The following is a 24,174-nucleotide window of genomic DNA, read 5'->3' as shown; positions in this document are numbered from 1 at the left end:
AATTAAATAGAAGTACAACACACACTGTACAGTTGCTCACTTCCACCCTGTGTTGAATTACAATATGATGTAAATTGGATGGATAAGCTGAAAATTGCTTTAGTCTTCACATAGCCTTAAATCTTTTCAACTTTTGTGGCATGGAACTGACTACTTCTGTTGTGTTTTTATTTGTATTTCTGAAGCAAGGAGAGGTCAGACTGAAATGTTTGAAGGCTCTACAGAGTCTGTATACCAATAGAGAATTATTCCCCAAATTGGAGTTATTCACTAACCGATTCAAGGTAAGCATCAAGAATACTTAGTTTATTTTGTTTTTTACTTTTAAAATGCGAGTTAAAGCTACTTTAGCAAATAACATTACCATAACAACTGTTTTGTTCATATTCTTTATTACATATTCTTTAAATAAACCTGTATTAAATAGATGAATGAATTTTTTTTCAAAAATTTAATCTTGGTATTTTAATGTCTTACAAAAGATATTACCAACATGAGTTCTTATTTATTGCCTTCAATAGAAGGCGCTCCTGCTTAAAAGAACATTTTCTTTATAAATAGCTTTTTGTACTTATATTAATTTTGCACATTAAGGTCTATTTGTCTCAGTGTTAGGGAATGCTAGTGGATGAGAAAGATTCTAGATATGAACATTTATACTAATACCTCCTTTGTATGAGTAGGACTATGATAATACAGGTTTAAGAGTAAAGCTTTCCGGGGCGCCTGGGTGGCTCAGTTGGTTAAGCGACTGCCTTTGGCTCAGGTCATGATCCTGGAGTCCCTGGATCGAGTCCCGCATCGGGCTCCCTGCTCGGCGGGGAGTCTGCTTCTCCCTCTCCCACTCCCCGTTTGTGTTCCCTCTCTCGCTGTGTCTTTCTCTGTCAAATAAATAAATAAAATCTAAAAAAAAAAAAAAAAAAAGAGTAAAGCTTTCCATTTAATCTACCATTAGTCTTGCATGTACTCCCCAAAGATACTGCCTTAGTCTGTCCCATCTGATTTTCTGCTCATGTTTGGTTTGATCTTTAATTTTTTTTTTCAGGGGGCGCCTGGGTGGCTCAGTCGTTAAGCGTCTGCCTTCAGTTCAGGTCATGATCCCAGGGTCCTGGGATCGAGCCCCGCATCGGGCTCCCTGCTTTGGCGGGAGGCCTGTTTCTCCCTCTCCCACTCCCCTTGCTTGTGTTCCCTCTCTCGCTGTGTCTCTCTCTCAAATAAAGAAATAAAATCTTAAAAAAAAAAAAAAAAAAATTTTTTTTTTTTTTCAGGATCGCATTGTATCAATGACACTTGATAAGGAATATGATGTTGCTGTTGAAGCTATTCGACTGGTTACTCTGATTCTTCAGTAAGTATAATATTTGTTAGTAATTTAATATTGGGAGCACCTGGGTGCCTCAGTCAGTTAGGTGTCCAGCTCTTGATGTCAGTTCAGGTCTTGATCTCAGTGTCGTGAGTTCAAGCCCTGCACTGGGCTCCATGCTGGGTGTGAGCCTACTTAAAAAAAATTTTTTTTGGAGGGGAGGCGCCTGGGTGGCTCAGATGGTTAAGCATTGGCCTTCAGGTCAGGTCATGATCTCAGGGTCCTGGGATTGAGTCCCACATCTCTTCTCCCTCTGCCTGCCACTCCCCCTGCTTGTACTCTCCCTCTCTCTCTCTCTCTGGCAAATAAATAAAATCTTTTAGAAAAAAGAAAAAAATTAAAAAAAAATTTTTTTTCCCCCCAAAATTTAATCTTGGTATTTTAATGTCTTTTTCCTGGCATTATTGATGTACTTCACATATATAACACTAATGTATATCTTATCACTTCAGGTTCTACTTTTACACTTTAAAGTTAGGTTTGAAACAAAATGTTCTCTGTTTTTCTCTTTTTTTTTTTATTATGTTATCTTAATCATCATACATTACATCATTAGTTTTTGATGTAGTGTTCCATGATTCATTGTTTGCGTATAATGCCCAGTGCTCCACAGAGTACGTGCCCTCTTTAATACCCATCACTAGGCTAACCCATCCCCCCACGCCCCTCCCCTCTAGAACCCTCAGTTTGTTTCTCAGAGTCCATAGTCTCTCATGGTTCATCTCCCCCTCCGATTTCCCCCCCTTCATTCTTCCCTTCCTGCTATCTTCTTCTTCTTTTTTTTTTTTTTAACATATAATGTATTATTTGTTTCAGAGGTACAGGTCTGTGATTCCACAGTTTTACACAATTCACAGTGCTCACCATAGCACATACGCTCCCCAATGTCTATCATTCAGCCACCCCATCCTTCCCACCCCCCACCACTCCAGCAACCCTCCATTTGTTTCCTGAGATTAAGAATTCCTCATATCAGTGAAATCATATGATAATTGTTTTTCTCTGATTCACTTACTTCCCTCAGCATAATACCCACCAGTTCCATCCACGTCGTTGCAAATGGCAAGATTTCATTCCTTTTGATGGTTGCATAATATTCCATTGTATATATATACCACATCTTCTTTATCCATTCATCTGTCGATAGACATCTTGGCTCTTTCCACAGTTTGGCTATTGTGGACATGGCTGCTCTAAACATCAGGATGAACATACCTCTTCAGATCCCTACATTTCTATCTTTGGGGTAAATACCCAGTAGTGCAATTTCTGGATCATAGGGTAGCTCTATTTTCAACTTTTTGAAGAACCTCCATACAGTTTTCCAGAGTGGCTGCACCAGCTTGCATTCCCACCAACAGTGTAGGAGGTTTCCCCTTTCTCTGCAACCTGTCAACATCTGTCATTTCCTGACTTGTTAATTTTAGCCATTCTGACTGGTGTGAGGTGGTATCTCACTGAGGTTTTGATTTGGATTTCCCTGATGCTGAGCGATGTTGAGCACTTTCTCATGTGTCTGTTGGTCATTTGGATGTCTTCTTTGGAAGAATGTCTGTTCGTGTCTTCTGCCCATTTCTTGATTGGATCATTTGTTCTTTGGGTGTTGAGTTTAATAAGTTCTTTATAGATTTTGGATACTAGCCCTTTATCTGATATGTCCTTTGCAAATATCTTCTCCCATTCTGTCGGTTGTCTTTTGGTTTTGTTGACTGTTTCTTTTGCTGTGCAAAAGCTTTTTATCTTGATGAAGTCCCAATAGTGCATTTTTGCCCTTGCTTCCCTTGCCTTTAGCGATGTTTCTAGGAAGAAGTTGCTGCGACTGAGGTCAAAGAGGTTGCTGCCTGTGTTCTCCTTATTCTGATGGACTCCTGTCTCACATTTAGGTCTTTCAACCATTTTGAGTGTATTTCTGTGTGTGGTGTAAGGAAATGGTCCAGTTTCCTTCTTCTGCATGTGGCTGTCCAATTTCCCCAACACCATTTGTTGAAGAGACTGTCTTCTTTCCATTGGACATTCTTTCCTGCTTTGTTGAAGATGAGTTGACCAGAGAGTTGAGGGTCCATTCCTGGGGTCTCTGTTCTGTTCCATTGATCTATGTGTCTGTTTTTGTGCCAGTACCATGTTGTCTTGATGATTACAGCTTTGTAATAGAGCTTGAAGTCCGGAATTGTGATGCCACCAGCTTTGCTTTTCTTTTTCAACATTCCTCTGGCTATTCGGGGTCTTTTCCGGTTCCATACAAATTTTAGGATTATTTGTTCCATTTCTGTGAAAAAAGTGGATGGTATTTTGATGGGGATTGCATTGAATGTGTAGATTGCTCTAGGTAGCATTGACATCTTCACAGTATTTGTTCTTCCAGTCCATGAGCATGGAATGTTTTTCCATTTCTTTGTGTCTTCCTTAATTTCTACCATGTTCCTGACCTTAGGGGGAAAGCTCTCAGATTTTCCCCACTGAGAATGATATTCGCTGTGGGTTTTTCAGAGATGGCTTTTATGATATTGAGGTATGTACCCTCTATCCCTATACTCTGAAGAGTTTTGATCAAGAAAGGATGCTGTACTTTCTCATATGCTTTTTCTGCATCTATTGAGAGGATCATAGAGTTCTTGTCATTTCTTTTCTTAATGTATTGTATCACACTGATTGATTTGCAGATGTTGAACCAAGCTTGCAGCCCAGGGATAAATCCCACTTGGTCGTGGTGAATAATCCTTTTAATGTACTTTTGGATCCTATTGGCTAGTATTTTGGTGAGAATTTTTGCATCCATGTTCATCAAGGATATTAGTCTGTAATTCTCCTTTTTGATCGGGTCTTTGTCTGGTTTGGGGATCAAGGTAATGGTGGCCTCATAAAACGAGTTTGGCAGTTTTCCTTCCATTTCTATTTTTTGGAACAGTTTCAGAAGAATAGGTATTAATTCTTTAAATGTTTGGTAGAATTCCCCTGGGAAGCCATCTGGCCCCGGGCTTTGGTTTGTTGGGAGATTTTTGATGACTGCTTCAATTTCCTTAGTGGTTATAGGTCTGTTCAGGTTTTCTATTTCTTCTTGGTTCAGTTTTGGTAGTTGATACATCTCTAGGAATGCATCCATTTCTTCCAGATTATCTAATCTGCTGACATATAGTTGCTCATAATATGTTCTTATAATTGTATTTCTTTGGTGTTGGTTGTGATCTCTTCTCTTTCATTCATGATTTTGTTGATTTGGGTCATTTCTCTTTTCTTTTTGCTAAGTCTGGCCAGGTGTTTTTCAATCTTTTTAATTCTTTCAGAGAACCAGCTCCTAGTTTCGTTGATCTGTTCTACTGTTCCTTTGGTTTCTATTTCATTGATTTCTGCTCTGATCTTTATTATTTCTCTTCTCTTGCTCGGTTTAGGCTTTATTTGCTGTTCTTTCTCCAGCTCCTTTAGGTGTAGGGTTAAGTTGTGTATTTGAGACCTTTCTTATTGCTATATATTTTCCTCTCAGGACCGCCTTTGCTGCATCCCAAAGATTTTGAAGAGTTGTGTTTTCATTTTCATTTGTTTCCATGAATTTTTTTATTCTTCTTTAATTTCCTGGTTGACCCATTCATTCTTTCAAGTAAGATGCTCTTTAGCCTCCATGTATTTGAGTTCTTTCTGACTTTCCTCTTGTGATTGAGTTCTAGTTTCAAAGCATTGTGGTCCGAAAATATGCAGGGAATGATCCCAATCTTTTGGTACGGTTGAGACCTGATTTGTGACCTAGGATGTGATCTATTCTGGAGATTGTTCCATGGGCACTAGAGAAGAATGTGTATTCTGTTGCTTTGGGATGGAATGTTCTGAATATATCTGCGAAGTCCATTTGGTCCAGTGTGTCATTTAAAGTCTTTATTTCCTTGTTGCTCTTTTGCTTAAATGATCTGTCCATTTCAGTGAGGGGGGGGTGTTAAAGTCCCCTACTATTATTGTATTGTTGTCTATGTGTTTCTTTGCTTTTGTTATTAATTGGCTTATATACTTGGCTGCTCCCATGTTAGGGGCATAGATATTTACAATTGTTAGATCTTCTTGTTGGATAGGCCGTTTAAGTATGATATAGTGTCCTTCCTCATCTCTTATTATAGTCTTTGGTTTAAAATCTAATTTGTCTGGTACAAGGATTGCCACCCCAGCTTTCTTTTGATGTCCATTAGCATGGTAAATGGTTTTCCATCCCCTCACTTTCAATCTGGGGGTGTCTTTGGGTCTAAAATGAGTCTCTTGCAGACAGCATATCAATGGGGCTTGTTTCTTAATCCAATCTGATAGCCTGTGTCTTTTGATTGGGGCATTTAACCCATTTACATTCAGGGTAACTATTGAAAGATATGAATTTAGTGCCATTGTATTGCGTGTAAGGTGACTGTTACTGTATATTGTCTGTGTTCTTTCTGGTCTATGTTACTTTTTGGCTCTCTCTTTGCTTAGAGGACCCCTTTCAATGTTTCTTGTAGAGCTGGTTTTGTGTTTGCAAATTCCTTTAGTTTTTGTTTGTCCTGGAAGCTTTTTATCTCTCCTTCTATTTTCAGTGACAGCCTAGCTGGATATAGTATTCTTGGCTGCATATTTTTCTCATTTAGTGCTCTGAATATATCCTGCCAGTCCTTTCTGGCCTGCCAGGTCTCTGTGGATAGGTCTGTTGCCAATCTAATGTTTCTACCATTGTAGGTTACAGATCTCTTCTCCCGAGCTGCTTTCAGGATTTTCTCTTTGTCTGTGAGACTCATAAGTTTTACTATTAGATGTTGGGGTGTTGACCTATTTTTATTGATCTTGAGGGGGGTTCTCTCTGCATCCTGGATTTTGATGCCTGTTTCGTTCCCCAAATTAGGGAAGTTCTCTGCTATAATTAGCTCCAATATACCTTCTGCCCCCCTCTCTCTTTCTTCTTCTTCTGGGATCCCAATTATTCTAATATTGTTTTGTCTTATGGTATCACTTAGCTCTCGAATTCTGCCCTCGTGATCCAGTACTTGTTTATCTCTCTTTTTCTCAGCTTCTTTATTTTCCATCATCTGGTCCTCTATATCGCTGATTGTTTCTTCTGCCTCATTTATCCTAGCAGTCAGAGCCTCCATTTTTGATTCCACCTCATTAATAGCCTTTTTGATTTCGACTTGGTTAGATTTTAGTTCTTTTATTTCTCCAGAAAGGGTTTCTCTAATATCTTCCATGCTTTTTTCAAGCCCAGCTAGTATCTTTAAAATCATCATTCTGAACTCTAGTTCCGACATCTTACTAATGTCCGTATTGATTAGGTCCCTGGCAGTCGGTACTGCCTCTTGTTCTTTTTGTTGAGGTGATGTTTTCCATCTTGTCATTTTGTCCAGAGGAGAATAGAGGAATGAGAGAACAAAATGCTAACAGGGTAACAACGGCCCCAGAAAATATACACTAAACAAATCAGAAAAGACCTGAAACCAGGGGAAAAGAAAGGGAAAGAAAGAAAAAAGAAAAAAGAAAAAGAAAAACAAACAAAAACAAAGCAAAAAAAACAGAGTATGATCAAATATGATCAGGCTGGTGCATATATCAGTGCCACACACTAGATTTTGGGCACATTTTGGTCTGTTAGAAGAAAGTGCCTCCCAAAATTTTAAGGAAAGAAAAACTTATATATGTACAAAAATAAGGGTAAATATGATGAAGGGATGGAATATGACTGTGAGGATGAAAATTATAAAAGATTTTATAAAAGGAATTGATAAGATAAGAAGTTGGTTGAAAAAAGAGGACTTAAAGAAAAAAGGGAGAGAATGTGATCAGGCAGGAGACTAGAACAAAGCCATACACTGGATATTTAGGGTATATTTTGGTCTGTTAGAAAAAACTATATCCCAAAATTTTAAAGAGAGAACAACTTATATATACCAAAAATAAGGTTAACTACTAAGAAGGGATAGAATAGGACTCTAAAAATGAAAAATAAAAAAGACTTTTTAAAAAAGGGATTGATAAGATGTTGGTTGAGAAATGGAAAAAGAAAAGTTAAAAAACAAAGAAAAAGAAAGTTAAAAAAAAATTAACTTTGAAAGAGTAAAGAATCATGGGAAAAAAGCCCTGAATTCTATGTGCAGTATTCCCCTAGTGCTGGAGTTCTGCCGTTCTCATTGATCGGTAAACTTGGTCTTGGCTGGCTGTTCTTGCTGATCTTCTGGGGGAGCGGCCTGTTAACTGTGGTTCCCAAATATCTTTGCTGGAGGCGGGATTGCCCCGCCCTTGCTGGATCTGGGCTAAGTAATCTGCTCGGTTTTGCTCTCCGTAGCTTTTGTTCCCTGCAGGCTCTCCCTACAGCTTTGGAGGACAAGAGTGAAATGGCAGCCTCCCAATCTCCTGCCCTGGAGGAGCCGAGAACTTGGGGCTCCACTCCTCAGTGAGCCCCCAGAGAAAAGCAGTCAATCACTCCCGTCTCCCCGGTCTCCGGCCGCACTCTGTGCTCACCTGGCCTGTGACCAAGTGTTTCTGTCTCTGGCATACCACCCCGTGTGGAGTCTCCAGCCCAGCAGATCCCTGCAGTGCTCTCCCGTGCCGCTCCTCCCTGGGTGAGGAAGGGGAGTCTCCCTGGATCTGCCGCTTGTTGGGTCCCTGCTGGAGGAGCAGTGGCCCGACTGTGCCGCGGATCACAGTTTATGGGAACCCCGAGTTGAGAGCCTGCTCCTCGCCTCCGTCTCTACAGCCGGCTTCCCTGCTCCAATACCTGGGAGCTCTGCCACACTCAGGCACCCCTGTGTTTCTGTGACCCCGAGGGTCCGGAGACCACAGTGTCCCAGCGAGGGTTCCACCCCTTGCTTAGCCACTGGAGCAATGTCCCTCAGCGGAGCCGACTTCTAAAAGTTCCGATTTTGTGCTCGGCGGCTCTATCACTTGCCAGTAGCGGCTGCCAGAGGCCCCCTCCCCTGTCACTTATCTTCCCGAATATCGCCTCGGATTCACTTCTACGCACATCCTACCCTCCAGAGAGTGGTCGCTTTTCTGTTCAGAGAGTTGCTGCTATTCTTTTCTTCGATCTTCTGTTGAGTTCGTAGGTGTTCAGAATGGTATGATCCCTATCTAGTTGAATTCCTGAGACCAGGCGAAATTTAGGTCTCCTGCTCCTCTGCCATCTTTCTCCTGTGCCTGTTTTTCTCTCTTTTTGTTTTTTATTTTGACGTTTGTTTGTGCCATGTAAAAGTTCTTTTATGCAGTCCAGAGAAAATATCAGCAAAGTAACATACCTTTCTATTTAAAAAAAGAGAGAGAGAAAGAGAAGGCCTCAGAAGGGATAGGTTTTTCAAATAGGCTCCTTTAGAATGGTGTAGAACTATGAGAAAGGAAATAAGGCATTTAAATTGTGTCATTCATATGATAGAAATTTTTAAATAGCAGTAATTATCTGTAGAACTTTGACTAAAAACCGGGAAGAATGTATGTGAGAATGTAGGTCTTAGCAGTCATTACAAATCCTCCTCCCAATTTGTTACGTTGTATCTATCACATTCCAAGTATCATCTATGTCAAGCTGTTGTTTTGATCTTTTTTTACCCCTTTCTGCTCTAGTACCTACTTTTTATCATTGTAACTTGATAATACAGCATATGTTATAAATAAGTCCTCTTCTTTTTGGTTGGTTCCTTCTTTGCCTTTCTTTTTAAAATCCACTAGCTACTTGTGGATTACTTTTCTTGTATATGAACTTTTTTTTTAAGTATGTCTGTCTAATTCCTCAAAAACTTTTGCTGGGATTTTAAATATTAGGACTGCATTTGTTATTGAACGATCTATCATAACCACTAACTCCGGAAATAAACAGGCAAACCTTGGTGTGCTGCTATAGCCAAACTACTCCTTCCCAGGGAATAATGAAAGCGCTGGACAAATCAAAAGCATCACTCCTGGCTAGGCTTGCCAGCTATTGCCAAACAAACTCAGATAAACTCATTACAACAGATGCCATTAACTCAAGAGATGAGGGTTTGGAAAAGAGAAAAACAGCTAGGGGACATGGCAGACTGAAGTCTTAATAACCAACCTCACCAGCAAATGGAAACCTAGAATTCTATAGAGAGAGGTTCAGGGCCGTACGTGCAAGAGAGCAGGCAGAGAGCACGCAATCACGGGTGAGGGTCAGTATGTGTTTAGCCCACCATCTTGGGCAGGGAAGGGGATGTGTGGGATGTGATCTTCCAGGCATTCTGTTGCTACCAGGGCTTTTTTGGTCTGGCTGTAAGGGATGTTCCAGTCATTGCAAAACACCTTCATCGGTGCCTCAAGAAAGTGTGATAAATCAGCACAGTGGGTTTTGGTTATTGCATGTTTGGTTAGAGTTAGGCTGTCTTGTTTGTTTCTGGTTTTTAACTGTTGGGGTATGTGGATGAGGAACAGGGCTCTCTAACACAATGAATTTTATGATAGATTTAGGAGAGAATTCAATTCTTCATAATTATATGGCATTTATGCATATAAACGATGCATTTCTCTATTCATATCATTAGATATTCTACACAAGGTTTAATTTTTTTCATATATTAGGTTAATTCTTAAATACTTTATTGTTTTGTTATATGATTAGTATTTAGTGTTAAAGATATTTTCTACTTAATTATTGCTGGGACATAGAAATGTTTAATTTTTATGTTAATCTTATATGTGCAACCTATTAGAAGTCTCAGGTATTCTGATGGTTTGTCGATTTACTATGTAGATTATTATATGTCACCAGCAAACAATTTCAGTTTTGTCTTTTTTTAACCTTAAATTTTTTGCTTCATTCTCTTGTCTCATTGCATTAGGCAGGACTTTTTACCACTGAGAGTGGATCTTTTTGTTCTTGTTCTAAGAAGGTATTTAAAGTTCTTTGTTGCTGTGATTTCTGAGATAGGTTTTTGATATAAGTTAGAAGTTCCTTTGTATTCTGAGTTTCCTGGGAATTTCTTTTCATATCTTGATGAGCCTGAATGAAATTGATAATTTGTCTAATGGTATACCACCCTTGCATTTCTAGAATAAATCCTATTTGAACATAATACATTTGGTTTTATTGTGTTTTGCTTAAATACAATGTTATATTTAAGATCTTATTTAGGATTTTCTCTTCTGTGTTTATGTGTAAATTTGACAGAATATTTTTTGTCCTTTATCCAACTTCAAAGTCAAGGTTATATTTTCTTTGAAAAATTTATCTCCAGTAGTTTCTTGCCCTTCTGTCTGAAACAATTTTTCTGTGGCAGAGATTAAGTCTTCCTTGAAATTTTAAGAGAATTCTCTTGTTAAAGCCATGTTAGTTTTGAATTTCTTTTAAGGAAAAGGTCTTTGATTACCATTTTTACTTCTTTAGTGGTTATCTATCTAAATTAACTTTAATTTCTTACTGTACTATTTTTGGCTTTTTATAAACTTTTTTAATATATCAGTTTCATCACAGGTTTTAAATTTTGTAGTTGATATTTTTATTACTTCATAAAATTGTGCTATTACTTATTAATTTCTCTCTTCTGTCCTTTATTTTATTTGAATCCTCTTTTTCTTGATCATCATGTCAGAGGTTTGTCTGTCTTACTCTTCTTTTTAAAGAACTAGCTTCTTTTGGCTCATTTGTTTCTTGTTTTCTAATAATTATACTTAAAGTAATAAATATACTTTTAAACACTACTACTTTCCAAAATATTTGAACATAAAGTATTTTCATAGACCTTCAATGATAAATATTTTGATTACATTTATGATTACTGGTTTAATTATGCATTATTCAGTAGTATGTTTTTGTTCTTTACAAATCAGATTTTTTTTAAGCTGTGGTTTTTTATTTTATTGTATTGTCTGAGAATGTGTTCTGAGTGGTTTGGCCAATTTCTAAGTTTTCTAAATATGTTTAAAAATAACTATCTAGGGGCGCCTGTTTGGCACAGTTGGTTAAGCCTCCACCTCTTCGTTTTGGCTCAAGTTGTGATCTCATGGTGGTGTGAGATTGAGCCCCGCATTGGGCTCTGCGCTCAGCACAGAGCCTGCTTAAGATTCTCTCTCCCTCTCCCTCTGCCCCTCCCACTCATGCGCTCACGCTCTTTCTGTCTCAAATAAATAAATCTTTAAAAAAAACTCACTAATGGCGTATATAGTTCTGTATTTACATTCGTTATTTTGAATTTATTTAAATTACCTATACCTGTGAAGTGTTTTCCTTTTCAAGTCTGTTTTAAAGTATTTGACCCCCTAGTTACTCTTTCCTGTAAATTTCACAAACTTACCAGGATATTTCCCTCAAACAAACAAACAAAAAATACTTGACACTCCACTTACCCACCTGTTTTGTTGGAACAGTCTAGAGTTTAAGATCTGTATTGTTAATGATACACATGTGTCCTTGTTTATTTCGTTTTAATACTTATTTAGAGAGGAGTAAACTTTCCTTTGATATTTCTTCTTTTATTTCTAGGGAAGAGTAGTTATCTCACAGACTTCTCCAAGATTATTTCTACTGCTAATTTCTTTCCTTAAAGAGCATTTTCAAATCATCTCAGACCTTGTTGGCTAAAAAATCCTACTTTCATAACAGTTTAGAAAATGGTTTGACTGGTTTCAAAAGTTTTAAGGTTCCTTTCTACATTTTCATTGGAGGAGATACAGGCAGAACATGTCTTATTTAGGAGGTACAGTTATGGCCCTCCAGTTGTGTCAGATATCCTGATTCATTAAGTAGATTCCTCAGAGATCTTTCCCCGCTCTAGGTACTTGTGACTTTAGTTCCCCAGAGCAGACAGTGCATCCTCTGGCTATTTACTTTGAGTCTCAGTCCCCGACGTTCAGGTTTCCTCTGTTGGAGTTGCTTTCCCTATAGGTAGTCTTGTTGGGCAGTCTTTTAAAACTATATTCAGACTGGCTCACTTTAAGTATTCCTTATCTTGTCTACAGGATACACATTCATGGATAGTGCCCTTCTACCCCTTCTTTTTTTTTTTTATTATGTTCAGTTAGCCAGCATATAGTACATCATTAGTTTTGATGTAGTGTTCAGCAATTCATTAATTGCATATAACACCCAGTGCTCATCACCACATGTGCCCTCCTTAATACCCATCACCTGGTTACCCCATTCCTCCACCCCCCTCCCTTCTGTAACCCTCAGTTTCCCGGAGTCCAGAGTCTCTCATGGTTTGTCTCCCTCTCTGATTTCTTCCCATTCAGTTTTCCCTCCCTTCCCCTGTGGTCCTCCACGCTCTTCCTTATGTTCCACATATGAGTGAAACCATATGATAATTGTCTTTCTCTGCTTGACTTATTTCACTTAGCATAATCCCCTCCAGTTCCATCCATGTTGATGCAAATGGTAGGTATTCATCCTTTCTGATGGCTGAGTAATTTTCCATTGTATATATGAACCACATCTTCTTTATCCATTCATCAGTTGAAGGGCATAGCAGCAATGTCCACAATACCCCTTTTCTTCTTAATTTGCTACCATGGGTTGCTCCAGTCAGCTTTTCACATTTATAGTCTTAAGCTCTGCACCAGGTACCATTTCGTAAACCTCCTCACAGTTGTAAGGGATGTTTATAAAGTTTTTATAGTGGTTCTCTGAAACTTTATGCTCCAGTTTCACTTGGGGAGGTTTCAGAGTTACACAGTACTCTGACATTTTCTCTTGAAACAAATTCTCTATCCATTGTATTGCTCAATCCCCTAATTTACACATTATTTTGGTGAGTAATGAGCTAAGGATCACAAAACCAGCTTTCTAGTCTTTTCCAGCATTTGCATGAAATGATCTGGCCTTATTTCTCTTGGCTTATGGGATCTCTGTCCAAACAACAGGTAAAGTCACATGTAACATCCTGTTGTATCTCCTTTAAATTCTTTTTCTGTCTATCTGTTAATTTTCCTTCTTTTGGCATAGATTATTTTCTTTTCACTTATAAGTTTGGATTCCTGAGACATCTTGTTAAATTTTGTTTCCTGTGAGTTTAACTTTCTCCTGAGGGTATTAGCTAATTTAGCTGATGATGTATAATTGGGTGAAGCAATAAAACTTAGGCCTTAGCTTTGTGCCCCTCCTCATAATTTAGGGGTATGAGTTGGGCATGGACAAAAACACTTCTACTTCAGGACAGAAAGTGTAACTCCTCCTCAGCAGTCTTAAAACTGTCTCCTTCAGGGGCCCCTGGGTGGCTCAGTCAATTAAGTGTCTGCCTTCGGCTCAGGTCATGATCCCAGGGTCCTGGGGTCAAGCCCTGCATTGGGCTCCCTGCTCGGTGGGGAGTTGTCTTCTCTCTCTTCCTCCACCCCTCCCTATGCTCTTGCTCACTCTCGCTTGCTCTCTCTCTCAAATAAATAAGTAAAATATTTAAAAACAAAACAAAACCTGTCTCCTTCAGTGGTAATTTCATGACCCTCAGGATATGGAAGGGAAATACAGGGACAGGGATGTAAGTCATGGGCTAGCCAATCTACCTATACCTATTGTTAATTTCTCAGTGTTTCTTCGTTCCAGCACAACCCTATTGTCACACACTATATTTGGATACTGTTTTTGCTTTACAGTAGAAATAGAACATGCATTGTTGAGAGCAGGGGAAGAAGTGTACTTTAAAAAAGTGCTCTAACCTGTGTCCCATCCTTGATAGCCAGGTCTTTTTCATTCAGAACTATAGTCCCTTAAACTGTGATGCAACTACCTTCTTTTGCTTCATAGGTCACTCTGATTTTATGTTTCTTGGAGAGATCCCTCAACCTCCTCTTCTGAGGCATCTCTAGGATTGAATTCTGAGGAATAAACTTTATACCCACCCCTACATCTTGTCAGGCCCTGTACAGCCCAAGAATTCTATACTTTATCTAGTCATTGTTAATCTCTAATCATATCAGACATTTTTAAGCATGTTAATAGGACATAGATGTTCCTTTTGGGGCGAAAAAACTTAACACATTCTGGCAAAGTAAGAAATGACTCAAACTAAGAATACATGAGTGGAAAGATGGGAAATTTGTGTTAGCAAAGGAATGGCTGTGACCTCTGAATCCATTTTATATAAAAAGAAGACTAAATGGTATTGTAAGTATGGTGATAAAATATAATTTAAAATAGACATTTATCCAGGACTTGTGGCTGACTCAGTTGGTGGAACATGTGACTCTTGATCTCGGGTCGTGAGTTTAAGCCCCACATTGGGCATAGAACTTACTTAAAAATTAATTAATTAATTAAAACAGACAATTCTGTAAAGAAGAATTACATACTATAATAATAATTTAACTGTGAAACAGATATATTCCCAGGTCCTATCAACAAAAATCTTATGCGCCTTTAAAGAAATTGAACTAATTTGGGCTATATATATAATCCCAGCGTACCATGGGCATCCTTTGTGTGGGAAGAAATGTGGACATTTTATTTTCTTATTTTATCTGTATTTTATGAATTTTATATAATGATTAGGTACCTTTTATAATTAGAGAAATGTTACTTTCAAAGTAAGATTAAAAAAATGAAAATAAGATCAGTATGCCTTGAGCTTTTATAATGAACTTTACAAAATTTAAATGAAGATAGAACTGAGAGTAAACATTTAGTTTGGCTCAGATGTTGCTTTGTGAATTTTTCAGTGGAAGTGAAGAAGCTCTTTCCAATGAAGACTGTGAAAATGTTTACCACTTGGTGTACTCAGCACATCGCCCTGTTGCTGTGGCAGCTGGAGAATTCCTTCACAAAAAGTGAGTTAATTATCTCTGAAACCAGATTCTACTTTTGTATTTTTGTTTTGTTGTTGTTTTATAGTTAATAGAAGGGAGTAATAGTAAAAACAGTGTCGGACATGGCCACTTCAAATTCTGGGGGCTGTAATATCCTTTAAGCCTAGGTGCACATCATGAATCAAATCCCTGAGAACAATGTCCCTTGTGACATACTCCTTTTTCCTGAAATCTAAAAGGATGGTTCTCAGCTAGGGTGTGAGTGGAGATTGGGGAGGTACATGAAGTTTATAAAAGCTTCCACAAATAACTTGTATTTCATTTCATCAGGTTTTTTTTTTCCCTTTTAAAATTCTTAGTTCTCATCTTACCTTCTCAACATTTGTAATCTAAAATCACTTTCAAAATGCCTCCCAACCTTTCATGGTTTTTTTTTTTAACTTTCTATGGGGATGAGGATTATTTTAATCAGTAATCTGTAGTGATTCTGAAAGCTATATATACAGTCACAGTTTAATTAAAAAGCAAAACCTCATCTCTTTTTTTTTTTTTTTGACAAAGCATAGAGCTAATGAGAGTTTAGAATATAATTAAGTGTTCTTATGAAATATGTTTTGATGTTGGTCTTCTGTATGGTCTGTAATTTATTAGTAAATTAATTTGTTCTTCAAGTTTAAACATACCTGGAGGGTTGTGTTTTACTTTGGTTTTGTTGTTGTTGTTGTTTATAGATTTAACCTAGTGACTTTGATTGTTGGCAGGTGAACCCAAAAGTCTACTACATGTAGTCATTTGTGATTATGCTAAGCACAGATATAAATCATGCATTGGGCAGCTGTGGTGCATGGGTGATTAACTTTGATAATGACCTGGCCCTCCACTCAGCATCTGCATCTCAGTGCTGCAGCAACAAACTGGCTTTACTTGGTGGTACCTCCCAAAGTGGGAAAAGTTGTTTCTATGTGAAAAATCTTTCTTTAAGAAGGAAGCTGGCTACTTGTGAGTGCTGGTAATGAAAGTAAGGAAGAAAGTCAAGATTTTCAGGCATGACTTTTAAAGTAATATATTGAATTTGCCACTGACTCTGACATCTGTGGCTAATAGAATAGTGCTATTTCCATATTTATCTTGAGTTGTTGACTGTCACAAATATCAAGGGGGTACTGTAGTCTTAACTTCTCTTCCTTTTTCAGGACTGTTCTGTTCTAGTTAGTCTCTCTTCTCTACTTAACTTTTCAAAAAGCTATGTGTTTTTAGAATTTATTGTTTTTATAGTTTCAATGAAGAAAATAGATTACAGAGGGTGGTTCTCTACAGAATAGAGGCCATAAACTGGCAGCACTTGCATCAGAAAGACCCTTGGATATATCTTATTTTCTCTGCATTGTATTTTTCTAAGTTTGAAATACTTGTTAAAAAGTTTAAAATTGGAATGTTTTATATAAGAATCCATAAATATAAGCCTTTGTTATTTCTTTGTGAAAATGAAGCCAATTCCTATTCAGATAGAAGGTTTACTCCATAAGCTTGTTTTATGCCCTTGCTGTGGAGATACTCACAGTTTGAGAACTTTTGATTCCTAATGATGTCTTTGAGAATTCTTCCATCATTTAATATTGTGATCTTTTCAAATATTAACAAGTAAGTTTTAGAATAGCCTCAGGAGTTCTATGATTAAGTTTAAAAGAAAAACATGCAAGTGTGCACATACACACTTAGTCTGTTTTATAGTCTAATTTGTAAGCTGTACACAAGCTTAACTGCACGTCCATAAAGTAGTAAATGTATCTGAAATGAGTATTTTAATAGTCATCAAAAATCTACAATTAGGTTTAGAAAAATTAGGTTGATTCTTCAGTGTCTTACATTTATATACCGTAAATGTGATTATCGATTTTTGTACATTTCAGTTATAAAGGACCCTCATTTTCTCCCATTTGTTCCTTCCTCTGAAAGCCATCCAAGTAAACAAAATTTTCTCTTAAACCAGTCTGATAGCTATGCTGATGTAGCTTCAAAGTAATGCTCTAATCTTCTCCCCTTGCCATATGGTTTCCCCTGCCCCCCAAATACTCAACTTCTCTGTATTCATTTTCTGCTTGAGGTTGGCTTATTTTTATGTCACATGAAATTGTTCTTACTTTATTCAGTTATTTAGCCTCCAATCTGAAGGACCCACTGTAATTTCCATATCTAAACCAGCACACACTATATCCCTGTTCCTACTTCTTTGTTTTTCCTTACAATACCTGAGATAGTATATATTCATCTACTATTTATTTCTGTCCCTCAGAGAGAGAGCTCAATGAGAATAGGGATTTTGTCTTTGTTCACTGTTATATCCCATTTACCTAGAGCCATACCTGGGAATAAGGCATCTATAGAAGTCCTTAAAATTTTTTTAGAATAAATCTTCTTAGCAAATTAAAATTCCCAAGTCATGTCTTTGTCATATTTTAGAAGTTTTGTCACTAAGTGGTATTTTTTAAAATTTAATGTTTTTGTCATTTTATTCTATACTGGTTAGTGAGTACTGTTTTTAGGGAATAAGCTGAAAATGCTAGAAGTGATCATTAGAAGTATGAATTTTTAGAATTTTTTTTAAGATTTTATTTATTTACTTGAGAGAGAGAGAAGAAGGAGGAGGGGCAGAGGGAGAAGCAGACTCCCTGCTAAGCAGGGTGCCCGACATGGGGCTCGATCCCAGGACTTTGGGATCATGACCTGAACCAAAGGCAGACGCTTAACCAACTGAGCCACCCAGGTGCCCCAGTTTCTTTAATTGTTGATAGAACATATGGTTAAATTCTTTAATTACTTGACTTTGAAATTAATATTAAGAAAATAGAACTCTATTTAAAATTATATATATTCTAGTAGCTATCATATAGGATAAAAAGTTTATTTTTTCATAAATATTTGAACACTGATTAGTCAAAAGGCTTCCTTTTACATTGTGTGTATGATTGAATTGTACAAAATTATTTAGATCTAACCATTTTTTAACCCATAGAAACATCAGTTACATGGTTTGAAATAAATCAGTGATCTCTGATATCTGATACTGTTTTTTTAAACACTAAAATAATTTGTACAATGAAGGAAAAGACTAAAATTCATATCCGTGCAAATTCATAATGCTCTGGTGTTGTTACTTATTTCTAGGCTGTTTAGCAGACATGACCCACAAGCAGAAGAAGCATTAGCAAAGAGGAGAGGAAGGAACAGTCCAAATGGGAACCTCATTAGGATGCTGGTTCTTTTCTTTCTTGAAAGTGAGGTAAATTTTAACATAACTCTTTATTTTTTTGTATTAGATTACCTTTTAAATAAAATTGTCATTTAATTCATTGTAATTAATTGATATTTTTCAATCCAATGAAAATAAGCCTGTTTCTTACAAAATTGCCTTCACGGATTGTCTGATTATTGAATCTGTATTCTGCCTTTTGTGGGAGTATATATGCAGGTATGGGTCAACACTGAGTATAGGCTAGCAATTTTTAAACTTTTGCAGTGTCATAGTACTACATAATTGTTTGTTGTTGCTTTTTTTTCTTGAATTTTTGTCTGTAGCTTTTAAATTATATAAAGAGCTTGTTAAAACCATTAGTTCTAATAACTTGCTTGAAAATTACATTTTTTAAGGAGAAATAAAATATGAATTTAAATGTTTTAATTAGTAGATGTACAATCTCCATTAGCATTTCCATGTGACATTTTGATGTCAGTTATCACTTAAATAATTTTGTAATTAACATTCATAATGTAGTATCTTTCAGAATCTGCTTGCGCAAGTGAACTTTGGTTTACCCAGAAAAAAATCTAGAGTTCTTGGACCCTGAATTTTACTCAGAAAAAGATTTTTGGTTTGTGTTGGAATGTCCAGGAAGGTGAAAAACTTCAAAGATTCTGATTGCCCAAATTTGAAAGTCCTGGAGAAACTCTGTAGGAATGAGAAATAGACAAACAGGCAGCCTATATGAAAATTGAAATCGGAGAATTAGGAACTGTGTCAGTAGAACAAGTGGAGTTAGGACAAAGCAAGGCAGAAGAGTTACTGATATTTTTTAAGCAAATTGGAAAGAACAGAGAATAAAGTCAGAAACAAAACTGTCTGGAGAGTTGCGTTTGAGTAAAGGATGTGTTTAGGAAACAGTGTTTTAAATACGTATACAGATTACATGGGGGATTTTGTTAAATAACGTGCCAGTTCTAATTCAGTAGGTCTGGGTTGTGGTCAGATGTGCAGCATTTCTAAATGCTCCTAGATGCATTTTATGATGTTTCTGCCTCCAGTCCAGGGACCAACCACACTTTATATGTTTTGAGGGTTTAAAACATTATTTTCTTAAAAAGCAAGTGTGGATATATTATGGAGTAAAATACAAAATGCTTGTGAGGTTTAAGATAAAACACTAAATACTCTGTAAATCTCACACTTGTGATAGACCGTTCCAAGTTATACCTTTAGCCCCTTAGGTTTTAAAGGAACAGGATTGAAAGTATTATGCAAAGTCAAGTCCTGTATGAAAATGTAACTTTAATAACAGTAGTTTCAAAAATTGATAGAGATGAGACATGCAAATACTATTTAAACTATTTGTTGAAAAGTTTAAAGAATATGATGATCTAGACTAATTGAACTTGATTGGTCATTGAAGGAAAATTTTTTGGATCTCTGAAAGCCCAAGACTTTTCTTTTTGATATAATAAAAGACCATAAGTACTTAGTTTTACACAGTTTCATCTTTTAATTAAAGCAGTAATTTGTAATGTTTACTATTAGTGTATTCTTGTGTTTGCTGCTATGTACTGAAGTGTTATAAGAACATTAAAATGTATTTCCCAGTTCTCCTCTATGGCATTCTTGTCAGCTGTAGAAGCAACTGCAAATCGTATTTAAAAGGTTTTAGTTGATTCGTGATAATAATGCTCTTTATAGTCTCCTATGTTTCACAAGAAACATTCTTTGTTTAAAATCTCTTTTCTTATCCTCTAAAACTAGTGTACACCTGGAGCTGAATGCTTATTAAAGCCATATTCTTATGGTGGGATTCTGATTGTGTTTTACTCCGAATTCCTCTTTATTTTACTACGACATATGTTAATTACAATATTTTAGTAATAGACTCATAAAAAGTTGAATTGCAAGAGACCTTAGAGGTCATAATATAGAACAAATCCAGTTTACAGATGAATTACCAATCAGTTGGATTAACTGAAGTGATTATCATCTTTCTTGGTTTTACTGGGTTTTAAGAGTAACATTTTAGTAATAGAATTCTACAATACTGAAGTAAAAGAGGTTTATAGTCAATAGAAAAGAGTTTCCCTCTTTTATATATGAATTACATGTGAAATAATGGAGATTAAGAGATATATCTAAACTAAATTTCTTTTTGTACCAAAAAGTGACATTTTAAAGCCATCACAACCTTTATAGCAGTCGTTGATTTCAGTGATAAAATACCTTGTGTATTTTAGATGTATGACAATTGGTAGGATAAAAGGGACTTGAATGTGATGAGTTCAGATTTCCCTATAGTTTATGTGACCATAGAACTTACCGTACAAACGGATGCTTTTCAGAGTGACAAAGATACTATTAATAATTATTCCAAAGCAATAAGCATAACCCAAAACATTGCTAATGATGTAAAAACATGGTCACCCTCCTTCTAGGCATATGAAATGAAGAAGTTAATTATATGACAGTCATATAAGATGGAAGATTAATAGATATTATTGACATATCCAAGAAATCTCCCCATAATGCTCATGAGTGATAGTACATGAATGATAACTTTTTTTCTTGTTTGTTTTTATATGTTCTTCAAGATTCACCAATGACTGACTCTGTTTCAGCAGAGAATAAAACCCAATATAGGAGTATTTAGAATTTTAAGCTTAGTAACTTGAGGTGATTTTTTGCATTGTAAATGATTTTTAATAAAAAGAATCAAAGTAAGGTTTCATTATACAGTCATCTCTGTTAGTGTATTTAATTGCTCGACGGAGAAGTCAGCAGGCAGAGAGAACCGGTAAAATATTATGAGTAACTTTGAAGCCAATTAAAAATGAATCAGAATGTACCCAGAAAATTGTAATTAAAGTCACCAGGAAAATGAGCTTAATTTGCCTTATATACAAGTTTAGGGGAGACCCTATGAATATTTTACACTTAGATATAGCAGAGTAAAATCCACCTAGATATAATTTTAATCTATATGTTTTATATAATTTGTGAATAAATTTAAATGTAATTTTATCTATTTTGCTATACAATGACTCTTTATCTGTTGAGTTACCTTTTTTTCATCTAATTCCTGAAGAATGCTTGCAGATACTGATTTTCATGCTGTTTTTATAAAATTATGATACCAAAAACTGTTCTTAGAAAATTTATTTTTTTTTCATTTTTAGGGTTCCAGGTCCTTTTTATTTTATTTATTTATTTATTTATTATTTTTTATTTTTTTTAAGATTTTATTTATTTATTTATTTGAGACAGAGAGAATGAGAGACAGAGAGCATGAGAGGGAGGAGGGTCAGAGGGAGAAGCAGACTCCCTGCCGAGCAGGGAGCCCGATGCGGGACTCGATCCCGGGACTCCAGGATCATGACCTGAGCCGAAGGCAGTCGCTTAACCAACTGAGCCACCCAGGCGCCCAAGGGTTCCAGGTCTTTTTTAATCCCAGGATTTTCTATAGCCATTGAGAATGCTTCAGGGCCTGCCTTCCTATAGCTTTATCTTTCACTACCAATAGAAGGTCGTTGGTATAAAGTGTCTGAAAGACAATTATAACCTTTTACCCTTACTGGCCATATTAGAATTTTTTTTTTTCTCAAACATGGATTTACATGGTATTCTTACAGAGATTTGAGACTAGCGAGTTATGTGATCATCACATATACCTCAAGACAGACAGAAAGACTATATATCATAAATATTATGTCAAGCTTATTTCTGACTGACTGTGTTATAATGATTATTGTTGCTCATACTGGTGAATTTGAAACTCATAATCAGAAAATGGGCCAACACATTATCATGTCCTTCTGGTATACACATTTGAAAAAACTGGTTACTGGTGTTAATAGAATGGATTCTACTAAGCCACCACCTTAACTAATCAAAAAGATGAGGAAATTGTCAAAGAAGTTAGCATCTACATTGACAATATTGGCTATCACACACAAAAAAATTTCTGGAACTATGACAACATGCCTGAGCTAAATTTTAATGTGCCTTGGTTTAAGGCATAGAGAAGTTATCTTTTAAAATGCCAATGATCATGGAATTATACTATTTAAAGCCTAGAATTGTGCCAACAACTCATTCACCTGAAAACCTCATGCTGAATAAGTCGAGATGAAAGAGAACTGTGAGGAATTTGTGGAAGCTATAAAGTAAATGACTAATTCCATTAGAGTTAAATAACCCCTAGCCCTATATAAGGCAAAAAATAGCAGGAAGTTTTTTTGAGATTTTCTGGTAGAAATCTGAAATAAAGATCTGAGCAGCAGGATTAAATTTTAGGTAGTAATTAAGTGGCTGCCTTAGCTGAGCTTATTCTTCCCTTTAGAAATGTATATGGGATGTGGACATTGGTCTAAGAAACAAAGGAGTGGATGAGTGCCCCAGATAATTTATGGCCCCCAGGAGGGGAAACTTTGGCATTCAAAAGACATTGCATACCTACATGTTAGAGGAAAATCCTGCCTGATTAAGATTCCCTCTTTCCACTTCCGTGCACAACCAAGGAACCCAGGACCTTGCATTCAGACTTAAGAAAGGCATTCTCGCTACCAGTATTCTTGAGTCTAGAATATTAACATATGAACTAGCAACCAAGAATCACTGAAACTTGAAGCACAAAACCCAACATTGATGAAAATTTTTGATTAATTCCCCCGGATGTAAGAAGCTATCATGAAAGAGGAGGGGTGTTCATAGAAATTAGAAACATGATTTCCAAAATTTAGGAGTGAAGCAGATCATTAAATGGCCTGAGTGGACATAACCAAGGATTGGCTGTAGATTAAGCCAAGGGATTTTTCCAGAAGGTAGTACATAAGTAGTGTGAGAAGGAAAGTAAAAGACAGGAAGTACAGATTAAGTTTTATTATCTAGTAGGAGTTCTGTAAAGAGAACAGAGAATAGAGAGAAGGAACTAGTCAAAGGACATGCAGTTAAAATGTTTACCACCCATGTATCCTATATAGAAAGTATTACTTGAGGATGTTTTCTAGCAAAATAAAAAATGGATACAATAAAAGGAAAACGGAATATAAGTAACATTGGTGAGCAAATAAATCTGAAAAAACTTAAAACTAAGCCTACATACTGTGGCTGTGAAGCTTAAGGCAAATACCTAAAAATTATTCTTAAAATATAAGAGTGGCAATGTAAAATTAAATGAAGTAAATAAATGTGTTAGTGACCTTAGTGATAGAAAAATATGAGTTAGAAAATAAACTGAAGAAAGCACAGATAAGACAAGAAAATGTCAATAGAGCATAGAGAATCAGAATCCAGGAATATTTCCAATATCAGTTATCCCAGTAAATGTATAAATGGATTAACATGCTTTATAAAAGGCAGATTGTCATTTAGGGTGAAATAAACAGATGAAAATGTTTATAAAACACATCAGTCAAAACACAGGAAATTTATACACAGAAAATAAACAACCTGGGTAAAGGCTAGATATAATTAACAAATGCTTACAGAGAGTTGAGGAGACGGTATCATATAAGATAAGACAGAATTGAGGACCAAAAATATTAAGAGAAACAGAGAGGGGATATTTTATATGTATAGAAGGTCTAATCCACCAAAAATATAATTGTGAACCTTTTTATACCTATTTTACAGACATACTTAACATGTACACAGAGTCAGGCATAAAAGCAAGTTTATTTAACATTTAACATAGGGGTTTATTTAAATGTGATGAAATAAATGACAAAATCTGTCATTTTAACTGTTTTGAAGTATATAGTTCATTGGTTTTAAATACAGTCACATGGCTGGGCAACTATCCATGCCATCCATCTCTAGAACTTTTTAAAAACCTTCCCAAACTGAAACTCTATACCCATTAAATAATAATTCCATTCTAGCATAGGTT

General features: G+C 36.3%; 1 protein-coding gene across 3 annotated transcripts in view; it reads left to right on the top strand.

Moving 5' to 3' along the window:
• STAG1 (stromal antigen 1) overlaps window positions 1-24,174 on the top strand; it is a 409,713-nt gene that overhangs the window by 286,720 nt on the left and 98,819 nt on the right. For all 3 annotated transcript variants that reach the window (XM_034995271.1, XM_034995264.1, XM_034995275.1), the window contains 4 exons: window positions 186-284; window positions 1,269-1,348; window positions 14,951-15,058; window positions 18,203-18,317. In XM_034995271.1, coding sequence (XP_034851162.1) covers window positions 186-284; window positions 1,269-1,348; window positions 14,951-15,058; window positions 18,203-18,317 — 402 coding nt within the window. The remainder of the gene's footprint in view (window positions 1-185; window positions 285-1,268; window positions 1,349-14,950; window positions 15,059-18,202; window positions 18,318-24,174) is intronic.

The sequence above is a fragment of the Mirounga leonina genome, unplaced genomic scaffold (genome assembly GCF_011800145.1).
Source record: "Mirounga leonina isolate KUSES-001 unplaced genomic scaffold, KU_Mleo_1.0 Mir_115, whole genome shotgun sequence".
NCBI classification, from domain to species: Eukaryota; Metazoa; Chordata; class Mammalia; order Carnivora; family Phocidae; genus Mirounga; species Mirounga leonina.
This window is presented reverse-complemented; position numbering and strand designations above follow the sequence as displayed.